Below are 24,886 nucleotides of genomic sequence, written 5' to 3'. Positions count from 1 at the left end.
TTATTCTATGGAAGGACCATTGCAATAACAATAGACTTGCCATATATTGACTTAAAAGCAGCACACAAGCAAAGTTTTGGTTCAAATGTTATAGTTACCTTTTGACGCACAATAGAAGAGAGTCTCTTGAGGCCTATTGGTAAGACTCTTGGACTGTCACTCAGCAAGGTTGAAGGTTCAAGTACTAGTTACTCATGCAGTATGTCTGTTTATTTACTAGTGTTTTGACTGTTAAACATTCCTACTAATGATACATTTATGTCTTTTCACCCTCAAATAGCAACTTCTCACCTGTTCCATTGAGGTTAAGGTCTCTGGCTCTCACCCTGCAGGTTAAAGGTTCCAGTCTAAGTGTGTCAGCAGTCACATTCCTGTTTTAATTACTTTTCAAATGCAAATATTGCAAATGTATACAGGGATGTTATAGTTAGGTTCTGAATTTACTCGCCAAAAAATTAGAAATTCAGCAGTTATTGTTAGAGTTATTTCAAGTAACTATAACTCATGCCCTAAAGTAACTATAATGCATACCCTCTCCATGCACTGTTAATTACCTCAGATTTTACGGTACTCATAACAACTTTTATAACATCAATGAAAATATCAATGAAACATTAGAAGTCTAATATTGAAGAAAAAACTGTGCATAGCAGGGGCACGATCCATAATTACCTTAGGGCGCGAGTTATAGTTACTTGAGATAAAGCTAGCTATAACTGGTGAATTTCTATGGTTTTGTACATTTAACTTTGGAGCCTAACTATAACGTTCGTGTAACTTTTGTTTTTTTAAGTGACTTTCTATGTTTTTTAAAATTATATGTCCTAACTATAACGTCCCTGTAACCTTTGGCTTTTTCAGTGAATAACAATCTTAAACAAACAAGCATTCTGAAAAAACAACTGACAGAAAAAACACAAACAAAGATAGGCTATTAAAGAGACAGAACCTGAGACACACATAGAGAGACAAAGATGGTATTGTAGGAAAATAACGGAAACAATATGTGAATAACCATAAACAACACAAGATAGTTAAGGATTACAAACTTCACAAGAGTAACTAACAATATTAAAGACAAAGATAGACTGAATGAAATGGAAAGATAAGGATAAAAAGACTGAGGGCCCGATTCACAAACAGCCGCTGCATTTGTGGCAGAGGAGCACACAGTTGGGGCAGGGGGAAGCCTAACACAAGAGGCGGGGGTGCTGCACTTGTGGCATGGCCTCTGTAGTGCAACTACCAGTTGCGGAGGTCCTACCAAAAGTGTGGGGCCACAACTGTGGGGCCTCTGTCAGGAGTGTGGAGGCCTTTTGTAAATCAGCCCCTGAGAGTCAAAAAGATATTAATAAAAAGAAACAGCAAGCTAAAAAAAATAAGGAAAACAGAGTGTGGACACCAGTGGCACAAATAGGCATCTAGTGAGAGACAAACACACACACAAAGTAACTAAGAGAAAGATATAAAAATTGAGGACAAGAGCAACAAAAAGGCAAGAAAGCAATAAAACATATGCAATGAAATGTAACAAATATAACAAAATTTAAAGATTAATACCATCAAATATTTGAGACTCATCATACCAAAATCATGCTAAAAAACAAGCATCTATTAAAAAATGCCCAAAAAACAAAAACATCAAAAAACAAGGGGAAGCTTGCTCAATTTAAAAAATACATTCTCACTAAAAAGAAACAGACTGAAACCAAAAACAATGAACAATAAGCACCAGTAGCCCAAAGAAAGAAAAACAAAGCAAACAAAAAAGTTGGATATTTAAACCACCAAAATGAAAACAGGGTTTAACCATTAACAACAGCATCTGTAGTGAAATACAAGGAACACTAAAAAAGTGTAGACATATTTTATCAACCACAAAAAGAATTAAAATTACATGATTGTACACTTTACAAGGTATAAACGAAAACAAACAAAACATTTTACATATAATTACACAAACAACCAAATAAGGTAATAGGGAGGAAAGAAATTGGTAAAACAGAAAAAGAAAAAAAACACATTTCAAAACAGATTTGAAAAGTACATTAAAAAAACAAAAGCTCGAAAAAAAACTGCATGTGAATAAAAAAAAAAAACATAGAAATTCACAGAAAAACCAAAGGTTACAGGGAGGTTATATTTAGGTTCTGAATTTACTTGTACAAAACCATAGAAATTCAGCAGTTGTAGTCAGAGTTCTTTCAAGTAATTGTAACTCGGCCCTTAAGATAGCTATAACTCATGCCTTTGCCAGGCACAGTTTTCTTACCAATAATTTTATTGCAAATGTTGCAGTGATAATATCAAAGATGCCATGCAAGATCTTATCAGTGATATAATATGTGGAGAAATTAGCTGTTCATGGCGAAGGCGCAAATTATAGTTACCTTAGGGGGCGAATTATAGTTGCTTGAAAGAACTCTAACTATAACTGTCGAAGTTATGTCTGGATGCTATACACTAAGGAGTCATCTATGGACCAGTGACTAAGGTCTCTGACCCTCACACTGAAGGTTGAAGATTCCAGTCTTGCAGCCATCCCCTACAGTGCATGGCCGAAGGCCTTGTGGGTGGCACAGGGTTGGTTGGCTATAGGGATTGGTCGCAGGGCCTGGCCTCTGACCAGGCCCTGCAACCAACCCCTGCAGCGCACTGACAAAGGTTGTGTGCGGCAGTGATTGCATTAATTTATAGTAATTATATTTACTTTATGTTAAAAAACAACATAGAAATTCACTGAAAAGCCAAAGGTTATAGGTACGTTATAGTTAGGAAATATAATTTAAAAAACCTTAGAAATTCACTTTTATAAAATCAAAGGTTACAGGGATGTTATAGGTAGGCCCTGAATTTACTCACACGAAACCAGAGAAATTCAGCAGTTATAGTTAGAGGATTTTTCAAGTAACTGTAACTTGCGCCCTAAGGTAACTATAGCTCGTGCCCTTCAGAACTTAACTTTAACTTCCCTCTAACCTTTGGGTTTTTAAGTAAAAAAATAAAAATAAAAAATATATATATATATATATTTATATATATATATATATAGAGCCTACTGGCAGTCACCAGTAGGTAGGTATGGTTAGGACCTAGTTTCCATAGGGAAATAATTTTTTGTTTTGCCAATAACTTTGTTGCTATTTGACGAATCTTCATGGAATTTTCAAAACTAGTTTGCCACTCACTTCACTACAGTTTTGAGGTGATCCATCAAGCGGGGGCTAAGAAAATGGGGGTCCCCAAATGCATTCTCCCCATGCAGTTTTCCATAGGGATTTTAGACACAACTGCAACCGAACCACTGAATGGAATTACACCAAATTTGGCAGAAAGCTAGATCTTGGTCCAGAAAGAGTGCTTCTTGTAATTTGGTGCAAATCCGTTCAGTAGCTTTGGAATTAATAAAGGAAAAGGAAATATAGATGTGGATCTAGGTGGATTCACAGATCAATGCACCAGCAGCAATGCTGTGATTGGCTGGCTGCAACCTGAGAGGACATTTGCAGCTACCATTTTGTTCAGCAGGACTCGGATCCCCATGGAGAAAACAAAATTAAAGAGTGATAGAAGAGGTCACGGTAGAGGTACCCTGACCACGTGAGACTAATGGAGGGGTCTTTGAGGGACCCCTCAAGGACAAGAAATTGTCCAAAAATGTTTTTGGGCATGTGGAATTCGGTGGATTCGGGTGGATCCACAGATCGAGACCCCAATTAAAAAAAACACTCACTTTCAGACACACACACCTACTCACACACCCGCTTACACACCCACACAACCACTCACACAGCCATTCACAGACTCTCAAAACCACTCACACACCCACTTACAGACCCACACAGCACTCACACACCCACCTGCACACCCACACTACCACTTACACGCCTGCATAACCACTCATACACCCACTCACACACCCATACAGCTAGTCACACACCCACACAGCCACTCACACACTGACTCACAGACCCACTCACATACTCACAGACCCCCTACATACCCACATAACCATCCACATGGCCACTCACACACACACACATACAGCCAAACGCACACAAGCTCACCAACCCGCACAACTACTCACACACCCACACAGTCACTCACACCCCTACTCACACACCCAAACATCCATCCTCCAACTATTCACATATCAATACATCCAGTCACACATGCACTCAAACACCCACCACATACTCACTCACCCACCCAACCACTCACACACCCAGACAGGGACAATATCGTTAGGAAATAGCATTACAAAACCATAGAAATTCACAGACAAAAACAAAGGTTACAGGGATGTTATATTTGTGAAATAGCATTTCGAAAATCTTAGAATTTCACTGGAAAAACCAAGATTACAGGCACTTTACAGTTACGTTCAGATTTCACACACACAAAACCATAGAAGTTCAACAGTTATAATTATAGTTATCTCAAGTAACTATAACTCATGCCCTAAGGTAACTATAACTTATGCCCTCACCATACACTGCTAGGTAACCAATTCATTACATCACTCATGACATCTTCTATGACATCATTGATAATATCACTACAACATTTGCATTGAAATATTGATGAGAAAACTGTGTATGCTGGGGGCGCGAGCTATAGTTGCCTTAGGGCATGAGATATAGATATATATGTAGATATATATACTCTGATTAGTTCCCAAATTTTGTCAAAGAGCAGCCCTTTTATATGGAGCACCCTACAAAACCAGAAACACTCAGTGCCATCAACTCTAAGCTAAAGATTTACACATTTTTTCCTATTTTCACAGCAAAGTCTTGAAGCATAGGATTAGCACTGGGCCATTTATGCCGAGCTGAAAAATGAGAAAATCCTTTTCCCACATCAAGCACAGTATTACAGCTTTGGATTGGTAAAATACCATCCAAGTGATGCTGGAATAAATATAAGAAACCCTGGACACATTTGTTTCGCTCTAGTTAGAGCTCATTCTTTGTCAGACACAAGGGAGCACCCAGTATAAGTCAAGAAAATACGCTTCCAGCCTTACTGTACCAAATAAATTCTGCAAAACAGGAATCAAGGAAAACTGGGTAAATCCCACATTTAGGCATAGAGTAGCTCCTTTATATGGAGCACTCTGTAACACCAGCGACCCTCTGAATTTGCTAACCTCAAATGTTTGTTTTTCTATCAGAGTTTAAACATAGTATTAGCACAGTGCCTTCCACACCAAGCTAGAAAGGGACAAAGGGCCAGATGTATGAAAAAAACTCTTAGCGAATCACAAATAGCGATAAATAAAAAAAATGCTATTTCTGATTTGCAAAATGCTATGAAATAAATTTGCAAATCGGAAATAGCGATTTCTTAAAAATTTGCAATTCGGAATTTGAAAATCGCAAATTGCGAAAACGGTCACCTGGCACAGCCTGATGACATCACAAGTAGGAAGTGAGTCAGACCAGGCTGTTTGCAGGCACCACACCGACAGGAGCAGCAGAGAGTCACAGACCAGCCCCAGGGAGCAAGTGTGTGAGCAAGCCAGGACCTTACATCAACATGGCCAATGCTGCTAATGGGAAGGAGAAGGGAGAGGAAGAGGAAGCTGAAGTTCAGTGAGCAAGAATTGGAGGTGCTCACTGAGGAGGTGGTGAAGAGCCATGACCGGCTATTTGGGTAGAGCTTACTCCAGGTACCAGAGAGTGAGAAGTGAAAACTCTAGGCTGACATCCAGACCAAAATCTGCGCAGTGGGTGTTGCGCAGCGCTCAGTGGAGGAGATACGAAAGAGGTGGTACAACCTGCGTTCCCGTGCCAAGGAGAGGGTGGCCAGCAGGCTAAAGGAGGCAAGGAGCACAGGAGGCGGACCATCCACCCAGACACCCTCCACCCCCATGGAAGACCTGGTGGAGTCCACACTGCTTCCAAAAGCTGTCAGTGGGGTCACTGACATTGACACGTCCGGCACACCTAGCACCAGTAAAGGTAAGTCCAATAATGATATGTAACCCCATATGTGTATGTACAAATGCCCCTTAGGAAATAGCAAGTAGGGCAAACCATTGTGATAAGTACTCCATTCCACATCTTAGATGCGGCACAACAATGCCTTATGGCAGTGGTAGTCCATAACCCAGAGCTGAAATTAGCACATAGAATGCAATTATTTAGAGCGACACCCAGGAGAACACAACACCCAGTACATAGTGATATGATGTAAGTGTACATTTATTACCATTGTGCCACATTTGGTGATACATACATAAATGACGTGCTGCACATTGTCGTTGCAGATGGCCCAGGCCCAGCAGCAGCAGAATGTGCCATTGTGGGGGATGCAGAAACACAGCCTCTGTCCAACTCCAACACCAGCGAGTCATTGTGTATCGCGCCAATCAGACGCAGGGCAAGGGTGTTACCTCTCCCCGATTTGAGCCTGGACTCCGATGACATGTGGGATGAAGGCCACACTCCATCCCCAGAAGCCAGATCCACCGGAAGGCAGCAGTCCCTGCCCCAGCATCACTCAACACCCCGCAGGAGGCCTCACGATGCAGACACACAGCACACAGATGTAGGTGAGGGCCCATCATTCTTCGGTGGCCTGGAAGCATCAATGCTCAAAGTGCAGCGCCTGCAAAACAAAAACATGAGGGCAATGCACAGGCAGATGCAGGCATACAATGCCAATATGGGGGGGGGGTGCACAAGCAGTTGGAGTGTCTGAATACAAACATCTGCAAGCTGCATGAGGGACAGCAACCAGCTGCGGAGAACACCAGGGAACTGACCAATGCCATAAAGGAACTGTGTACTGAGATCAGGCATGAGCGAGTTAGCCACCGCAGGCATGAAAGGCGATTCATGGGAATGTTCATTGGCTTTTGTATATCAGTAAATCGGCTAGCTACATCTACTGCCCTGATATCACGGTGTGCTGTGGCCACACAGGTGGAGGCAGCACATAGCAGTCGGGATATTGCCCCAAGATTGGTCCAAATTACCAACGTTCTGGATGCTATGCTGGCAACACACAGTGCTACACCCAGTGAACTGGGAGTTGGGGATACTGAGGAGTCATCTAGCCTCAGCAGCCTTGCAGTGCCCATGATGGATCCTAGGCGTCGCAGTGCCAGGCACAGTACTACCTGTGAGCCTGATACAAGAGGTGCTGACGAGGCCGCTGCTCACTCAAGTGGAATGCATGGTTGTAAAAAGTGACATTGATGGCCACAGGGGACTAACTTCACATGTAGAATTACAGTAAACTATGATGACCATAGTGCAACACTGTTAATGGCTCATGTATGACTCATGTGTATTGCTTTGTCCTAGTGATGCGTATGTTACCTGAAGTCAAGGTAATAAAGGTGCTAACTACCAGAATACATGTCAGTGAGGTTGTGTTGTCATTACTTACATCTAAAATGGTTGTGCGTGATGTCAGCACGCCTTTGCCTGCCCTCTGCTGCACTGGTCCTGTCTGCTGGCTGTAGGGGTGGTATGGGATCATCATCCTCATCTGAGTCTGTCTCCGATATTTCCACAGGTATGCCCCTGGTGGTGGCTATATTGTACAAGATCGCACATGTGGCCACTATTTTACAGGTCGTGTCCGGGCTGTACTGTAGTGCCCCTCCACTTTTGTGGATGCATCTGAAGCGACTCTTCAGCAGGCCAAAGGTGTGATCCACAACATTGCAGGTTGCCTTGTGTGCTGAATTGTATCTCCGCTCTGCTGGTGTTGCAGGGTTTAGGTAGAGCATCCTCATGTAGGTGCGCACTGCGTAGGCACTGTCTCCTGGAAGAAACAGAGGGTATAATGAGTAGCTGTGCCATCTGACGTCACACTGCCATCAATGCACCATTGTACAGAGGGAAAATACCTAGTAGATATCCTTCACCAAATTCCCCAGCTAGCAGTCTTGTGTGAATCCCGCTGTGGCGAAAGATGTACGAATCATGTGTGCTCCCTGGATACCTGGCCACGAGATCAGTTATGATATAGGAGGCATTGCATATCACCTGTATGTTATTTGAATGTTGGTATTTACGGTTGCGGTACACATATTCTGGCCGATGGTGGACAGATTGCAACATGTGTCCCATCTATGGCACCTAGGACGTGGGGGAACTGTGCTGTCTGGTAGAAATCTATTTTTGTCTGCTGTAATTCCTGTGGGGTGTTGGGGAATCTGATGTACTGGTGTATCTTGCTCAGCATGGCATTTAGAAATGCATTGAAAAATCTAGAGAGGACACTCTGTGATACTCCTCCAGCTGCTGCTATGACCCCTTGATAGCTCCCTGAGACAAGTAGGTGCAGGGAGCATAATATCTGCACATGGGTGGGTATGCTATTAGTCCTGTGTGTTGTGCGCTGCAGTATGGGCTGTAGCTCAGCTATCAGGTCAAGTATCATGGCTGAGCTCAACCTGTACTTATCAAAAATGTCCTCCTCAGTCTGCCCAAAAAGGGTAATGCGCACTCTGAAAATGTGCTCCTGTCTCCTCCTCCCTCTCCTCAAACCTGCCAAGATCCTCATTCTCCTCGCCATGACGTAGATTGCAGCCATTGTGGAAAAGAGTCTGAGGCATTCTGGGCCTCTTTATATAGGTTGCACCTGGTCACCACCTGGTTTCAAACCATGGTAAATTGCATGTGCAAAAGGCAATTCTGCGAAAATTTGCAATTTGCGAATTTTTGATGCATCAAATTGCGACATGGTTTTGCATGTCGCATTTTGCGTCTCGCAATTTGCGACGTGAAATACTGAATCTGTATTTGTGAGTCGCTATTCGGACTCACAATTTGCGATATGCTAATAGTGATTCGGTATTTCATGCCGCAAATTGCAAGACGCAAAATGCGACCCGCAAAACCATGTCGCTTTGCTAAAAATCGCGATTTCTTGTTTTTGGCCTGCGAATGCCTTTCATGCATCGCAAACCACGTTTTTGCATTCGCAAACGGACGATTTCTGCAATTCGCACCGTTTGCGAATGCAAATTCGTTTGATACATCTGGCCCAAAGTATTTTGTCATTCTCACAGAAAAGTCATTAAGCATAGAATTAGCACATTGCTATCCATGCCTAGCTGAAAAATGCCAAAGGCATTTTGCCACGTCAGGGACAGTATTATAGCTTGGATTGAGAAAATACCATTCAAGCCAACCTGGAATGAATACAATCAATCCCGACACATGTTTTTTACCTCCATAAGGGCGGAGGAGCGTTGCCCCCCTCCAACAGCAGCAAACCTTTTCCCCAAAAACGATAATAAACTGTGTTTAATATCGTCTTTGGGGGAAACGTGCGTGGCCATGGAGGTGACGAGCAATGAGGGGGAGTGCTGAGCACTCCCCCTCAGAGCGCATGTGTATTCTGCCGGCTGTCTCGGGCTGGCCAAACACACATGCGCAGTGGGCTCTCTGCAGCCAGGCAACACAGTTGCCGGTTTGGAGAGAGCCTGCACAGGCTCCCAGTCTTCCTGGGAGCACCCTGGCTATGTGCTCCGAGCGAATCCTGATGCTGCTTTGAGTAGTGTCAGGATTGGCACAGAGCAGGCTGGGAGCCTGTGCCTGCACTGCAGCGACAGAGGACAGGAGTGGCTCGATGGAGGATGTGTTTTTTTTTTATTATTTGTTTTTAATTTAACCCCCTACCTCCTCCCACTCGCTGCTTACCCCTTCTGCATCGCACGAGCCGCAACAGTATTTTACTCTAGTTAAAGCTCATCAGAGAGATACAGCTTTGTCCAGATGCATAGGAGCACCCAGTATAAGTCAAGACATAGACACACATATACCTATGGGTAGCTGTGGCTTCAAGCAGTTAGGCCTAAACAAAGGAACAAGTGTAAAGCAGTTAGAGGTACCAAAAGAATGAAATAAGAAAGTCAAGCAACGCTAAATAAATCTGACACTGATTTATAAAAATAGATCTTATTTTTATATTTTTTATACACCAAAATGAACAAAAACTACCTGGGGGTTCTCTATATATGGATTTTCAAGTAAGTCTTAAATCACTTCAAAAGTACAACAAGCCTTGGTAACCACAAAGTTTAGAAACTTTCTAAAACTTTTAAAAAGTTATGTTTGGCTACTGTGGAATGCATTGGGTGTCCAATTCTGACAGGAGAAGGGCGGGGGGGGGGGCAATAAAGAGTAGTAGGACAGTTACCTTGGTGTTTAGAGAGAAAATTATAAAAGAAAATATGGCCGGACAAAATGTTGTGTCAAAAATATCAAGTACAAACGTATTGTGAAGGTATGTGAAGGTAAGTTTTTCAAGGTAAGAAAATGTTGTACTATTTAAAACTTCACATATATGGACCTTGATTATATATAAACATATACATATATATATATATATATATTTTTTTTTTTTCAAAACCAAACAAAACTGTGAACAAGACCTTTTGGTTGAAACGCATTGGTGGTGGTTTTGGTGTTGTACACTATTACAATAACGTAAATAACTTTCCCCATTCCAGGTTCTGTGAGTGAACTGCAATAGGCTTTAATGGTGTTGTCCTGATGCAAGGGATATGGGATGTTGAGGAGGTTGTAAGATGCTGAGGATGCTGAGCGGTCAATGGGGGTCGTCATGGGTTTCGTCTCTTCCACGGCCTTGGTTAGGTGACTTTGCCTACAGGGGGTGATGTCCCTCAAAAGTCCTGTTTGGTCCAGCAAAAGTACAGTGTCTATCTTGGGTGACTAAACCTCATTCCGATGGCTCTCCCAGGTCCAGCAGACTTGGGTGCAACCTTTGAACATCAGGACTCTGTCTCCCAGGCTACCTGTCAACAGTCAGCAGCGATCAAGCGATTGTGACTACTGACTTGCGAAAATTTGCTTCTTCAGATTTGGTGGCTCTTGTGCTGTAACAGGAAGTCAGCCAGCAGACTTTTAGAATTCATCTCTTCTGGCTGGGCTCGGGAGTGACTTTTCCATGAAGCAGGCACCACAGGCACAGTCCTCTCTTTGCTAGCCGAAGGATCAGCAGGTGCAGTCCAGCAGTTGGTGCAGCTTCTCTTACCAGGTCTAGGTAACAGCAGGGAAGTCCATCTTTGGTTCTCTCACCATTTCAGATGTGATATGAGGTCTGGGTGCCAGGGGGCCATATATATGCCCATAATTTGCCCTCAGGCATGTGGGGTTACTAGCCAAAGAGGTACCAGGTTCCTTCCTGCCTGATGATGACTTCCTCTCAAATCTGGCATCTAGCCACCCCAGAGTTCACTATTCTGCTCACTCCCAAGATGGCAGAACCTCTCTCTTGATGTTTGGCACTTGGTAGCCAAAGAGGTATCAGGTTCCTTCCTGCCTGATGATGACTTCTTCTCAAATCTGGCATCTAGCCACCACAGAGTTCACTATTCTGCTCACTCCCAAGATGGCAGAACCTCTCTCTTGATGTTTGGCACTTGGTAGCCCAACCAGGAGGTGTGGCTACCTGGGAGCTACACGCCCACAGAAAAACAGTTTGACAAACTGGTCTCTGCTCTCTGTCTCTGACGCCAACCCATCTACCTAAACAAAAGAGCAGCCCATCTCATATTTGGCCATCGTTTGCCCTCAAAGGCAGCTTTCCCTTTGAAAGGTGCCTTTTGGGCTCCTACCAGGGAGATGTGACACTTCTTCCAACATCAGACCTCTATTGTTCCTACTCCTAGGAGTCATTCACTCTTCTCCCCAGGACGGCAGGAGGGCAGGAGGGCAGGAGGGCAGGAGGGCAGGAGGCTCCTTTGTGGCCAGCTTTTGCAAATGGCCAATGGAAAACTTGGGCAACAGAGTGGCAGCTTTTTAAAGTTACATTTACTTAAAAGTTACATTAAATTTGACTTCGAAGTCAAGTTGGATTTAATGTGACAGTTCACTTAATACCTTCAAGTACCAACTTTACTAGTCCCATTCAGATGAGTGGTCAGAATGTAACCCTGTACTCAGCAATGGGGCTACTAGCTTTTCTACAGTAAAATTTTCAATTTTGGATTCTTATTGTTATGACATATAAAATATGTTCTACTTTTTAATATTCATCAAAAAGGGAGATGTGGGCTTTGCCATTAGTTTAATTGACACAGCTGAGATAGCAGTTTAAAAGCGCTCTCGCAGTCTGCAGTTGCAGGCTGGGCGACATGTTTTTTCCATTGTCACCTCTAAAGGGACACAATAAGTGCTTAAGCCCTTATGGGACACTTTAACTTATAGGCCATGAGTACTTCTGGAACCATATACTAGGGCCTTATAAGTAAGCAAAGTTATGCCAATTGGGTATATGTTAATCCATCATTAGTAGGCCTCAGTACACCTTCAGAGATGAAAACCAGCAGCAGTCAAGGGGTGATCAAGTAAAAAGAGGCATTTCCTTACTATATACGTAAGGATATGCCTCTTTCTATGCATAAGATCACTTTAGAAAGACTGTTTGGTCGTAATGTGACAGTAGTGTTGCTGCTGTGCTCACTAAATATTAAAAAATCGGTGAATTTATCTGTGAGGCTGGCTTGACTGTCGTGGGGTCCTAGTTTCCTACTGAGAGATTTATCTCCTCGGAGGCCGCACTCATTGGGCAACACGATACTTGCACTACGGCCAAACCCTCTACGCAGAGACCACAGCCAAACTTCAAAGAAAACACCAGCTAATTAAAAATGCAGCCGCACGTCACATCCTCAACCTCCCTCGCCACGAACACATATCCACTCACCTCAGATCCCTACACTGGCTGCCCATCAGCAAAAGGATTATCTTCAAAGTCCTCGTCCATGCTCACAAAGACCTCCATGACACTGGACCAGCCTACCTCAACGAACGAGTAAACTTCCACATACCAACTCGACAGCTCCGCTCCGCTGACCTCGCCCTCGCTGCAGTCCCCCGCATACAACGCACCACCTCCGGCAGCAGATCCTTCTCCCGCCTACAGCGTGTAGAGCGCAGGAGCTTCTGTATCAAACGCAATCCCCACGCAGGCTTGTCACAAGGTTATATGTTTGTATGCAGAACAAGATGGTTGAGACGGAGGTTAAAGCCAAAGCCCACTGGGAGGTGGACATGAGTGAAACCCTTTCCGATGAAGAGTGGTGATACTGCTGCGCGCATATGTGGGAACTATCCCCCAATTACAGATTGCGCCTCATCCACTTCAATTTTTTACATCCTTTATATTACACGCCCTTGCGGCTGAAGGACATGGGCCATCGAGCCGAGGTGCACTGTGTGAGATGTATGACCTCGGATGCAGACTTTTTACATCTGGCGTGGAGTTGCCCGGTGCTGTGTGTATATTGAATGGAGGTGTTGTGGGTGATTGAGGAGATGACTGAGATACAGCTGCCACACAGCCCTAAGCTGGCCCTTCTGGGATGCGTTGAGGTGCTACCTGCCACGCACAGGAGATTGATAGGATTGCTGCTGCTGCTGGCTAAGCGTAGGGTGGCGATGTGCTGGGGGAGGCGTTGAATTCCTCATTGCTCTGAATGGTTACATGATGCTTTGTATTGTCAGGAACAACTAATGATATACTGGGAACTAATGCCGGAGGGTTCCCGACCGAGAGATATATGGGCCCCCCTGCGCGCTTTTTTGGATAACCGCCCAGTGTACAGTAGTGTAGCGCCCTAAGCGCTTGTGCCATAGTCAGGCTCCCCTGCTATGTTATTGTGCCACTGTTTACATCTGTATTGGTGATCTGATGGCTGCAATGTCCTTATTCCTCCCCACCTTTTTCTGCTATGTATGATTTTCTTTTCTTTTCCTCTGTCTGCTTGCTTCTCCTGCTTCTTGCTTTCCTTCTGTGGAGGTCTCTTCCATCTCATTTGTTCTACACTTCGAGGGGTCGCATCTATGTGATTTGGATAACACTGTGGTTAATGGCGCTTGCCCGCCTCCTTATTGAGCTGTACGTCTGATGGATACAAGACCCTACTGCTCCTTATTTTCTATTGTGTCTACAGTGCGAACTTAAGACCTCACTGTTGTGTCTGTTTGTTGCTGTTCTTAATAATTGCAAAATAAATAAATAAATAAATAATAAAATAAAAAATATTTTAAAATACATTCATTGAGTGCACATATTCCTTGTTGTAGATAAGATATTGAGGAAACATGGTCTGTTTCCCACGTCTGTACCATCTGATAGGCGTGCCACCAATAGGGACCACATTGTTTTTGGTTATATTTGTGTGTGTGTGCGTGTGTGCATGTGTGTGTGTATGTGTGTGTGTGTGTGTGTGTGTGTGTGTGTCCGGGTGTGTATGTGTGTGTGTGTTGGAGGTGTAGTCACAGAAAAAGCAATGGTTAAAGTGACTTTATAGTTACGTATACTAATAACATCTTACCTTACATAAAAGAAACTCTAGGATTTCACTGAAGAACATGTCTCCGCAAACTACAGCTCATCTGCTACTTGTGATTCCTAAATTCAAATCCACATCTCAGGAATTAGTTCAGCTTCACTGGTTGCCTATAAAGAAGCAGATAGAATTTAAAGCACTTTGCTTGGTGTTTAAGGTGTTCCTCTGTCAAACTGATGATTATTACTAAGTTTAAACAAGCCTCTTAGGGAGGAAGAAGCTTCATAACAGGCACTACTAAACAGTGGAATGCTCTTCCTAGAGAACTGAGGGAAAGCCCTAATCTCCTTTCTTTCAGGAGATCCCTAAAAACCAAGCTTTTTACATAGTAACTTACCAACTTCACATTCAAACAGCAGCAGCACCTATATGCCTCCTGGCAGTAGAGTGCTTTACCAATTACAAATACAATTACAAAAAAGGTTAAAGTGAAGTTATCATTATGTGCTGAAATAAGGTTAAAGCTAATGTTTAAGAACCAAATTACATCTGAAATTCAGCAGGTATAATTTACTGAGCTAAGTACAATTTGTGCCCCCGCTATGCACTGGCTATGGCCTCACATTTTTATATCACTCATAGCATGTTAAATTACATCATTGATTTCATTACTAGTTACATCCTACAATCATTGCGACACTGTGCTATAGGGTTGTTGAACTTCAACAAGCTACACCTGTGAAAACATTTCTGTTCTCCTTAAGGGGATTGTCATTTTAAAGACATCGCATAACCCTCAATTTTAATTCAAGACGTTTACTGGTATGCGTTTGCCACTTAAAAGACATCTTCTGTCAGGCTCTCTGGACAACACTCTGTAGTTAAGTAAAATACACTACACACATTCCTGAGAAGACCATAATGGCAAACAACCTTAAAGCCATGCTTACAACATGAGTTTGAGATAAACCACCTGTAAGCAGGACACCCCTTCATCCCACATTTCTCTGGAAATAAACATGCATAGCTAATAAAATGTGTCTATACTACTGCTATTTAACACGGCCATGTACCTAGATACCCACTTGCCGCTAAGGTAGTTTCAACATCAGATTTGGTCATTTTTGCACAGATTTTTTAGAACAGGCTTTGAATTTTAGCCACAACCTATTTTCAAACATACCTCTGCAGCCCACAACTGGTGTATTGGCCTTGTTTAACGTGGAGTGATTAATCCATCCTAAACTTTAGTAATTTGTAAGTGGTGCACCATATAACTTTTAAAATGCACAATTCAGTGGCAGCTGGTGGATTTTAAAAGTGGTGGGGTGAAATGTTGCAAACTGAGTATAATGAACTATCTACAGCAGTGAGGAATCCTGATTTGAAAGAGGATGTGCAGGTGGAGATTTTTAAGTTGGGTACAAATTGTGTTTTTTTAACCAAAGATGTTTTGAGAAAGCATACTACAAAGTTTTGAAAAAAAGGTTCAAATGGCTCCCTCCTGCAAATCCCATGCTGAACACCCAGACAAACGTCTGACCCTGCCATCACACAGATGCACAGCTTTCTCTGCCTTCACTGAGGTGCACAGCTCACCCTCCTCCCACACAGCAGCACTGCTCTCCCTTTACTCACACAAGCACATAGATCACCTTGCACCTACAAAGGCACATCACGCACAGGCACCACTCAACCTGCTGTTACAAAGACAGAACACTCACGCTGCACTCACAGGTTCACTGAAGAATGTGAACTCATACACGTATATTGCTCACCTCATTGCTCACACAGGGGCACTTTGCACTCACACAGGCACTTTGTCCATTCTGCACTTGCAAATACACCACTCACACTGCACTGACACAGACACATCATTCTCCCTTCCTGAAAACAAGCACAGGTCAGGCTGCAGAAGTACTCATAGCCAGGGAAGTAGACAGTCAAGTGAGGCTCAGAGAAGAAATGTTCTTTCCTGGTACTGTGATAAACTTCCATGATAAGGGCGGTCATTCTCTTTTATTTTCAAAAAGATTTTGGATTTTCTTTCTGAAAAAAAAAATAATAATATTGAAAGTTTGCCGTATGGCTCTGTCATGTTGACGGAGCCGTCCATCAAACTTTCAATGCATTGACAGGTTGTACTGTAATGTCAGCTCCTTCCAATGCAAGATATGCCCACTGAGCCAGAGGACATCTCTAAATTCGGTGGATGGGTATTCCATCAGGGCGACAGAATAGTTTACTCCATCACCCTTATGAAGTAAATTACCTCTGCCGAACTCTAAATCAGGCCCTAAGACTTTCTTCGTTGATCGGTAAGCAAAATACACTTGAGACCCTGAGAGGGACAAGTTGCATACAGGCCAGAAAGCAGTAGCTACACACAGTCAATATGCACAGCATGTAGCATGAACAGGAGGGCCCAAAACAAGAATTGTTGCAATTTGGTTTCATTTATTATTGTTCTTAGGTTGAGTCCTGCTTCTCTTATAATGCATCACTGTCTGCCAAGAGTGGTTCTTCTTAGTCAGGTACTGTAAACAAGGCAGGCCAGTGCATCTTAGTAGTGCATAATTTATTGGAAGTTTGCATACCCATATAGCACCAGCGTAGGAACTGGACTGGGCCATACAATCTCTGCCCAGCAGCGTTATCAATTAGGCGTATATTACCTACCCTTACCTGGTACTTGGCTGCCAAATAAGATGGCCGCTGGCTATTTTTATTGCAGCCTAGCCAGTATTTTAATGTACAATAACAGTAAAATCAAATGAAGATGGCATTGTATTATCTTTTTCAGTAGATACATAGAACAATACATATAAGATGAAATGTGATCTACAGCTACCTTAAACCTGTGTGATAATTAAACAGAAAGGCCATGTTAAAAATTAAAATAGACCATTTGATATCAATATATATTTATGACTCGTGGCCTGATTTTTGCAGAATCTTAAAATTGAAACAAGTTGCTGGAATATTTTTTCGAGGATAAGGTGGCAAACCAGGACTGTAGCCTGCACCTGTGTGGCATTTAATTATAAGAGCGTGGGCAAGCCACTGAAAGTTAGAGCCAGGCACGAGTCCGATGCTTGGCTCTGGCTCAGCTTACTTGGAACTTCAAGCTCAAAATGAGCCACTATTTTACGAAAGGTGATGTTGCTTAGTGGCTACAGTTGCTGGTTATATAACGTAGAGAACCAGGTTCGAATCCTGTCCTTGGCTCCACATCCTGTAAATCCCAGTAAACCTCACTGTGTTGAAAAATAAAAATGTGTAATGTAGTCTGTGTCTGTTTACAATTGCTCTTATGTGTTTGGTCTATTTTTAAAATTCCCAAAAATAAAAAGTGGATCCTGTCTGTCAAAGGTGTCACCTATGCTCTAATCACATCCTCTGTTAATTAAGGACAAATCATTAACCTTTGATATAAAAAAGAGATACTATCAAGTGGCTAAATTTCATAGTGTGAAATCAGAAAACTTGGGATCACTCCCAGGTTCCCCGTTTAAACAAGCGTAGACTAATATGTAATTTCACCAAGCCTTTTTTTTTGCTCTTTATCATATATGAGCACATTCAAACTGAGAGATCAAAATGTGCGCAAAACGAACTTTTAATATGTACTCCTCAAAGCAGAGAGACAATCTGATGTACTAAGGTGAAATGCTTCTGCTTGTCAAAAAGATACACTTTTTTAAATTTGGAATACACACTGTAATGTTCTAAAGTGATAGTTGTTATGTGATTCACATGGCAAATATTTTCAGGGCTTGGGTTGTGCATGGGCTCCCAGAGTGGAGACCTCTGGGCGCAAGGCAGACCGCTTGGCTTAGTACATCGCACTGAAACCCTTGTGTTCCTTTGTGATGCAATGGCAACGCTCAGGCTTTGTAAATTTGGGTCCCAGTTTCTTAAAGTTTCTTCAGTGGCTGAAACTTGCAATGTTTCCACCATGTGAAACATCTAAATAAATAACCAAGGATGATCCTGACTTGGCATAGGCACACCAATGTGGTAAAATGTTGATACAACAGTTGGCGTGGCTACCAAGTGATTTATCAAATCCTGCTTTACTAGCATTGGGAAAGCCTTTGAAGAACATCTGGGATTGCTAGCATTTGTGATAACAAGGTTCTGATTTCTAATACAATTTATTCTACTTTTTGGTCCCTTTTCTGATGTTCCATAACTAAATGAGGTGTACATGTGCACTCAAATTGAGAATGTACTTTTCACGCCTGCTTCCAGGTAGGTGTCTTCTCTCCTGCAGTTACCTATTTGTCATCCCCGCCAGTTAAGATTGCAGTGCATCTGTTGGGCCTCCCATTTAATCTGGGTCACTTTTCTAATACTTCTTACTTGTAGTTTAAAACATTTAAATTTACCCAGGCGTACCTCTGCTCGCATCCACATAGCTTCTGGTGGTTCTAATTTTTAAACAATTGGCTATTTTACAAACACTTCATTCTGCCTAGCATTCACATGCAAATGGCCAAAAACAAAATAAGAAAACAGTAGGAGATTCATCCAGTTTTAATAAAAGCAATGGCAGTGACTAGGAGTGCCTCCATTGATAAGAATGGGAAGAAAATGAAATAAACAACTCACACTCCACTGCAATTCAGCAAGATGTGTGTAAGGGTTCTGCTTTAGAATGAACTTGAATCTTTTGAGGACAGTGAATCCTTGTGGAGCCAACCACTCCACATTTATTCCATTATCAGTGTCGAAAACAGTCACCACAGAAAAATGAACACTCCCATCCACTAGCAGTCTAGAACAGTGTCTATTGTTTTTATCCACATGCCCTGATTTAACGTTGTATCTAAATGAATTAACTTTTTGTGTATATGATTTGTGTGCACTTTGATTTTTTAATTTTGCTTTTGATTTGCATACATTCATAAATTATGAGATATTATTAAAGTGGTGTACCTTTACAAAATTCACAACCTTGGAGGACATTCAAATCATTTTTGCACCTGTGCTAAATGTGTTATACTGTGCCTCACCTTGAACTTACAATGCTTTCTTTGAGTCTTGACTTCTTGTCTAACTTACCAGAAATAGAAGGTGGTTTGGGAGGCTAGATTTCCACTGTAGGCCAAATACCCAATGACCTGGTTAGTGCTGAAGACCAGCACTCTTACCTTTTATATTGCCTGATTGTCCTCAAGACCACTAGGATAGGGGAAATGCCCGACAGCTACGTACATAGGGTTCTTTTTTTGCAGCCATTCACAACTTTCCTATTTCATCTCCTCTATGACACTTCTACTGACCTCTACCTACTCAAAGTACACAAACGTTAACCCAACCTCTTAGTGCATGATGGATTATTGGGGACCAAACTTGAATAGGGTAACATCCTCCATGTCAGCCTCCTTCAGTACTTATAACACCAAGAAATGTTCCAAACGTTCCCAAGATTCACTCCTAGCTCTGCTTTCTGGCATCAGGGTAGCTGGTTCTCAGCGTACAATAGGATCTTTTCAGGTTCTTCTGATTGGTATTCCAGGCATTTCATAGTCTGAAACCCACCCCCCTTTCTACCCAGTCCATTTCTATGTGTACTCATACTAAGTGTTGCCTGACTACTACTAGGCTTGCACTGCTGCCTTGAAATCTAGATAATTTTCCATCCTTGCTCTTTTGGACTTGAAAACTCTACCACTGAACTTTCAAACATTAACTCTTCTGTCAGCAAGACTGTCAAAGCAACAATTCCACATCAAACTCACTTTTTATTTATCTGCCTGTTGACTCAGGTTAATAGGTTGTCATCAATGAATAGCTATCATTTGACCAGTTTTGTGAGTGAATCTTTGTGAGTGTGAGTCGATATTGGAAGTGCACAAATTGAAACGAAAGGAGACATTGGGGAACTTGGTGATGGTCACTGTACCCTGTGCAACTTAAAGATCAAAGAAAATGTGGGACATGTATTGTTTTGCTCTCCTGCCTATCAGAGGAACAGAGGGATCTGGATTCGACCACTATGCTTGAAACCAGGTATAACATATTATCAAATTGCCCTTAGGGTTCTTCGATTGATACCTCTGCTTTGGTGGTGACCTGTCTGAGCACGTTCCTGTTTTCAATAGGAAAACTGCGGTGAAAGTATGGTTTTATGACAGCTAGCCAAGGCTGAGCAGCCCTTATTGAAATTCTGCTATGGTACCTTGTACATGCGCTTTGCGATAGATCAAGGAAACAGTGCTGGGTGTATTCATTGAGAACCTGTGGAGCTGTTTTAAAGGACAATGTAGATTATGTGAGTTGAGAGTTTTTAAGTATATTTTATAAATTATTCATGCTGTTATACTGCACTATATGTGTGTTTTAAGAATTTGTATTTCGAAATAAACTATTTTGAAGCGAAGTGAAGAGGGTGAGTGCTCTCCCTTAGCTTTAGCTATTGCTTCCTAACCTCCTGGACATTTGTTGATGTTACTCTAAGCTGAATTGCTTCTCACATTCACCTTATATCAACTTTGCCTTGTCACTGGCTAATTTAAATACAAGAAGGATTTTGTGCTATTAAACCACCCTACAGTTTCACTGTTATTCCTAACCTCTGTTGCACAATCTTATATTGGGGGTCAGGCACATGTTCAGGCAAGAGATTATTAATGTGGTCACAAATGTTTTATACTAGTGAAAAGATTGAGCTCCAAAAGAGCAAAAGTCCAAATGAATACCTGTACCAAGTAAAAGTGAATAATTATCTGTATCATCTTATTTTCAGATTCAAAAACAGGAAGAAAAGCACACGGAGATGATATTAATGAAAAAGTACCAGTTGTGAACAAGACAGACAACCCTACAGGAACAACAACCACAAAGTCCACTTCAAAGCACAAGATTCCTGGAAATAACAGCAATCAGGATTCAAAATCTTCTGTTTTCATGATTATAGTGTTAGTGTGCTTCTTCCAATGTTTGTGATAGATGTATTGCATAGGAGCAACTATACAAAAAGTTATATTCCCAGACTTTTACTTGCAGCCTTACAAACACAATGCCAACTACTTCGCTAAAATTTTCAAGATATGTCAGATTACTTGCTAAAAAAGAGTAATCTGAAATTGTTTTATGATTTTGAATTTAATGTAGATTGAGGAGTATCCCTTGATGATGTTTTATCTGCTGAAGATATGAAGAAAGTAATTTGAAAAAATTCAGTGACTGTGGTATACAGAGTGACTTACGGGACACTGACGTTAACTGGTTCACGCCCACATCCTCTTGATTGCTGCCTTTTGCAGGAACATATGTTGCAAGTCATAGACATCAAGACTTTCTTAAAGATCAGAAAGAAAAGTGACTCGGGCTATACCAAGACAAAGATGTAGCTCATGTGAATAGAAAGAATTAAAATGGATTGCAAGGCACGCAAATGGCTTCTAGATATCTCACTCTGAGATGTAATGGGAAAATATTGAGTGGATGCACTCAAGGTAAATACGACGTCTTTGAATATAAATTGCCCAAAAAGGCTAAGTAGAGCTATTGAGTCTCTTGTACTCACCTAAACATGTTGGTGAAACGTAGCTCCTGGAAAGCTAGAGAAAGCTTCCCTGAGTTGTGGGAGTTAAAACAGTGTCAGGTGCTGCTTTGCACATAGCAGCTGGACCTAAAAGCCTCATGGAAAACATAGCAGAGTCGACAGTAAGCTACAAAACTATAAAGTCTCCTAGGGACAGATAGACTTTGGAACTCTGGATTTTAGGGCAGGCTTTGGGCGCTGAATGTTTGACACAGTTGGGAGAAAATGTCCCAGCCTGACTCTAAAGGATTCCATTACTGATATGCCAGAGACAAACTTTCCATTTGGGGAATAGTGGTTCCGTGGTAACGAGTATGTATTTCTTAAAGCATAAGCAAGTCTTCCAAACTAGTTGGATCTTGACTAAGTAAACAAGTTGGTCTCGTCTTTCCAACAATCTGAAATATCCTCCACCCTCTTGGATTGGCACGGTGGATATATGTTCTGTGCTTCTGCACAGTTTAGCTGCCTTCGAGATGGAATCCTTCTTTACACACATCGCCCGTCTGCTTTTCTGCTACTGAGGTCCCGAAATTGACCCTCATAAAATAACTTTTGGGGCTGCCTTTTTGTACCCTAAGTAAAGATCTACATTTAGGACTGCAGCGCTGGGAGCACTCACTCCCTCCTTTTGGATATTGGGTGTATAACTGATTGCTTAGGAATACAAATATATTTTAATTTAAAGCATGGCTATGTTCGTTGTATTTCATAATTTCTTTATAGTTAGTAATCCACGCTAATAAAATAATTAATTTTTACCCAACAGCCCAAATTCTATCAGACAGCAACAGCAGTGGGGACCTTGTGGTTGGGGTACAGTAACACATTCAGTTTTTGGGGGAGTAGACAGCTATTCATAGGTTATTCCAGGAGACAACGCTGCTGTCCCAAGACACAACACTAATAGGTATTTTTTGATATTTTGTTCCGAAAACAGGGGAAATTCAAACGTTGCTGGGTTGAAAAAAAGAGAACCAGGTAGGGCACATTTCAATATTATGCAGAAAAGACATAAATGTTTTGCGGACTCGCAGGCCGACCCTGGGAAGCTGACAATGGATTTAAGCTCCCTGAGCAACCAAGAGAACACCGAAGAGGTGAAATGTTATTTTCAACCAGACGCTACTGTAGAGGAGTGGAAGTCAAGCGAAAAAGCAATTTACACCGTTTTTATAGGCATTTGTGCGATGACATAAGTATCATCGGGCACTTTTAGAATATCTTATATAAATTAGTTTTTTTAAAGTTCTGTAATTGCATACACCGGGGGCACAAGGACTCAGCTGTGAAATTTCATCGTGTTTTCTCCACGTCTTCACTTTGTATTGATTCCGATGAGATCCGGCGAAAACGTGTGCTGGTCTTAAAGATGAGAATGGAGAAGGCCGCGTGCCCCCATGTTACAGCTTTCTCTGCGGAGTCTTTCTTACTTTATAGACTAACAATTTGATTGGATGTGCGAGAACGGAATAAAAACTGAAACAACGTTGAGATGTTTATCCAACTGAATACAGTGATGCATGAATTATAAGGTGATGCTGTAAAAGCTGGGGAGAAAGAAAGCGGTTTACAAATGTTTATTCATTTGCGAGGGCCGGGATTTGGATTCCTACATTCAACTATGGATATGTGGATGATACGGACATTAAAAGTACTGGATATGTGAAGAATTAAAGTACACTCATGGCGGGTCGAAAAGTGTCTTGTCTGTTTGGTTTCTGTATTTTATTACAATGTGCTCAAATACGTACAGATGTTCAAAACAGTGAATGATGTGTTGGGCTGCATTTCTCAACTCCATGACGTTTTATTTACAATTCTGTGAGATGTATCGGATATCACCCATCTGACAGCCAATATTAGTCACATTAGAATGATGGCTACCACATGGAGTCTTCTTATAGGAAGCAAACATCTTATAGGAGACCAACAGGATGGTTGTTTGTTAATGGACCAATTCACAGAAGTAAATATACATGTGTTTTTTACTCATGTTTCATTTCCAAGACACTGTTACTCATCGGGTTTCTAAGCGAGACTGGTGTCAACCAACGCAGGCTCCGTCCTTCCCGCAAATAAATCGCTAAACACAGCTTTTCACCTTCAAAAGTATGGGTCACTTTCTCGAGGATAACTCAAAAAAAGCCGTTTGTTAGCAAGCAGAAACATATGTGTGTCGGCCTGCCAAGGCCTTCTTCATAGTAGGAGGCCATGTGCCATATTTAACGCAAGGTGACGCAGCACAGCACAGCAAATTATCTAGCACTGCGCTGTGTTACAGGGAAGGGGAAGGAATGTGCTGTATTTAAAAGAATATGGTGAACTCCCATCTTTGTCCCTGCACTGGTGCTGTTTTGGCAGCCTAGCGACAACACAGGAACCCTTGCACCATGGTGCAAGGGTGCCTGTGTTGTAAGGAGGATTGTTTTTGGTGCAGGAAGGGGCATCTTCTTGCACAAAAAGAAACCCTGAGTTATTTTCTTATTTTCATGTGTGTTACTGAATGCAGCACACTTAGAAAGAGGAAAAACGAGGAGAAATAAAGATATTTCTCCTCGTTACGCCGCACCTGGGAAGGCATATCATTTTGGCAGGTTCCCAGGCCTATTAATTCTGGTAAATCTTGTAATGAGTCAAAATTCTTGGCTATTGCGTGGAAACACCCACACAACACCTATGGAATGCCTCCCTGGGGCAGAGTAACACATGTAGTAATTTGTGCTGCATTGCTTTAAACAAGATTTATGAAGCCACTTGGGGCTTCAGAAATCTCTTTTTTGAATTGCATCTCACACCATATTGCATGGGGCAAGTGTGATAGAACTGGGCTCATAAATATGGCCCTTTATTTTTACACTATGTAAACACACTGTCTTGTAATTATCATCCTTTAGCATGAACATACAAGAAATATATAAAGCAGTTTGCCAACACCAACATGATTGTTTTCCTGCACTCTTCATCTAACTCTAATATAATTTTGTTCAACGAATTCTTATATCCAAAATGCAATCCAGTAATAATGATCACAACTCAATAAT

The 24,886-nt window shown here is 42.0% G+C and overlaps 1 protein-coding gene across 2 annotated transcripts in view; it reads left to right on the top strand.

Annotated features, from left to right (window-relative positions):
• The window catches only part of LOC138265744 (glypican-5-like), a 1,691,495-nt gene extending 1,667,663 nt beyond the window's left edge, over positions 1-23,832 (top strand). Inside the window, exon 8 of one of the 2 annotated variants that reach the window (XM_069213745.1) lies at positions 21,042-23,832. In XM_069213745.1, coding sequence (XP_069069846.1) covers positions 21,042-21,241 — 200 coding nt within the window. In that variant the 3' untranslated portion in view covers positions 21,242-23,832. The remainder of the gene's footprint in view (positions 1-21,041) is intronic. The other variant, XM_069213743.1, reaches the window with a different exon arrangement.
• Positions 23,833-24,886: the final 1,054 nt, after the last annotated feature.

Source organism: Pleurodeles waltl, chromosome 11, assembly GCF_031143425.1.
Source record: "Pleurodeles waltl isolate 20211129_DDA chromosome 11, aPleWal1.hap1.20221129, whole genome shotgun sequence".
NCBI lineage: Eukaryota > Metazoa > Chordata > Amphibia > Caudata > Salamandridae > Pleurodeles > Pleurodeles waltl.
The sequence above is the reverse complement of the archived record's forward strand: the minus strand, read 5'-3'. Positions and strand labels throughout refer to the sequence as shown.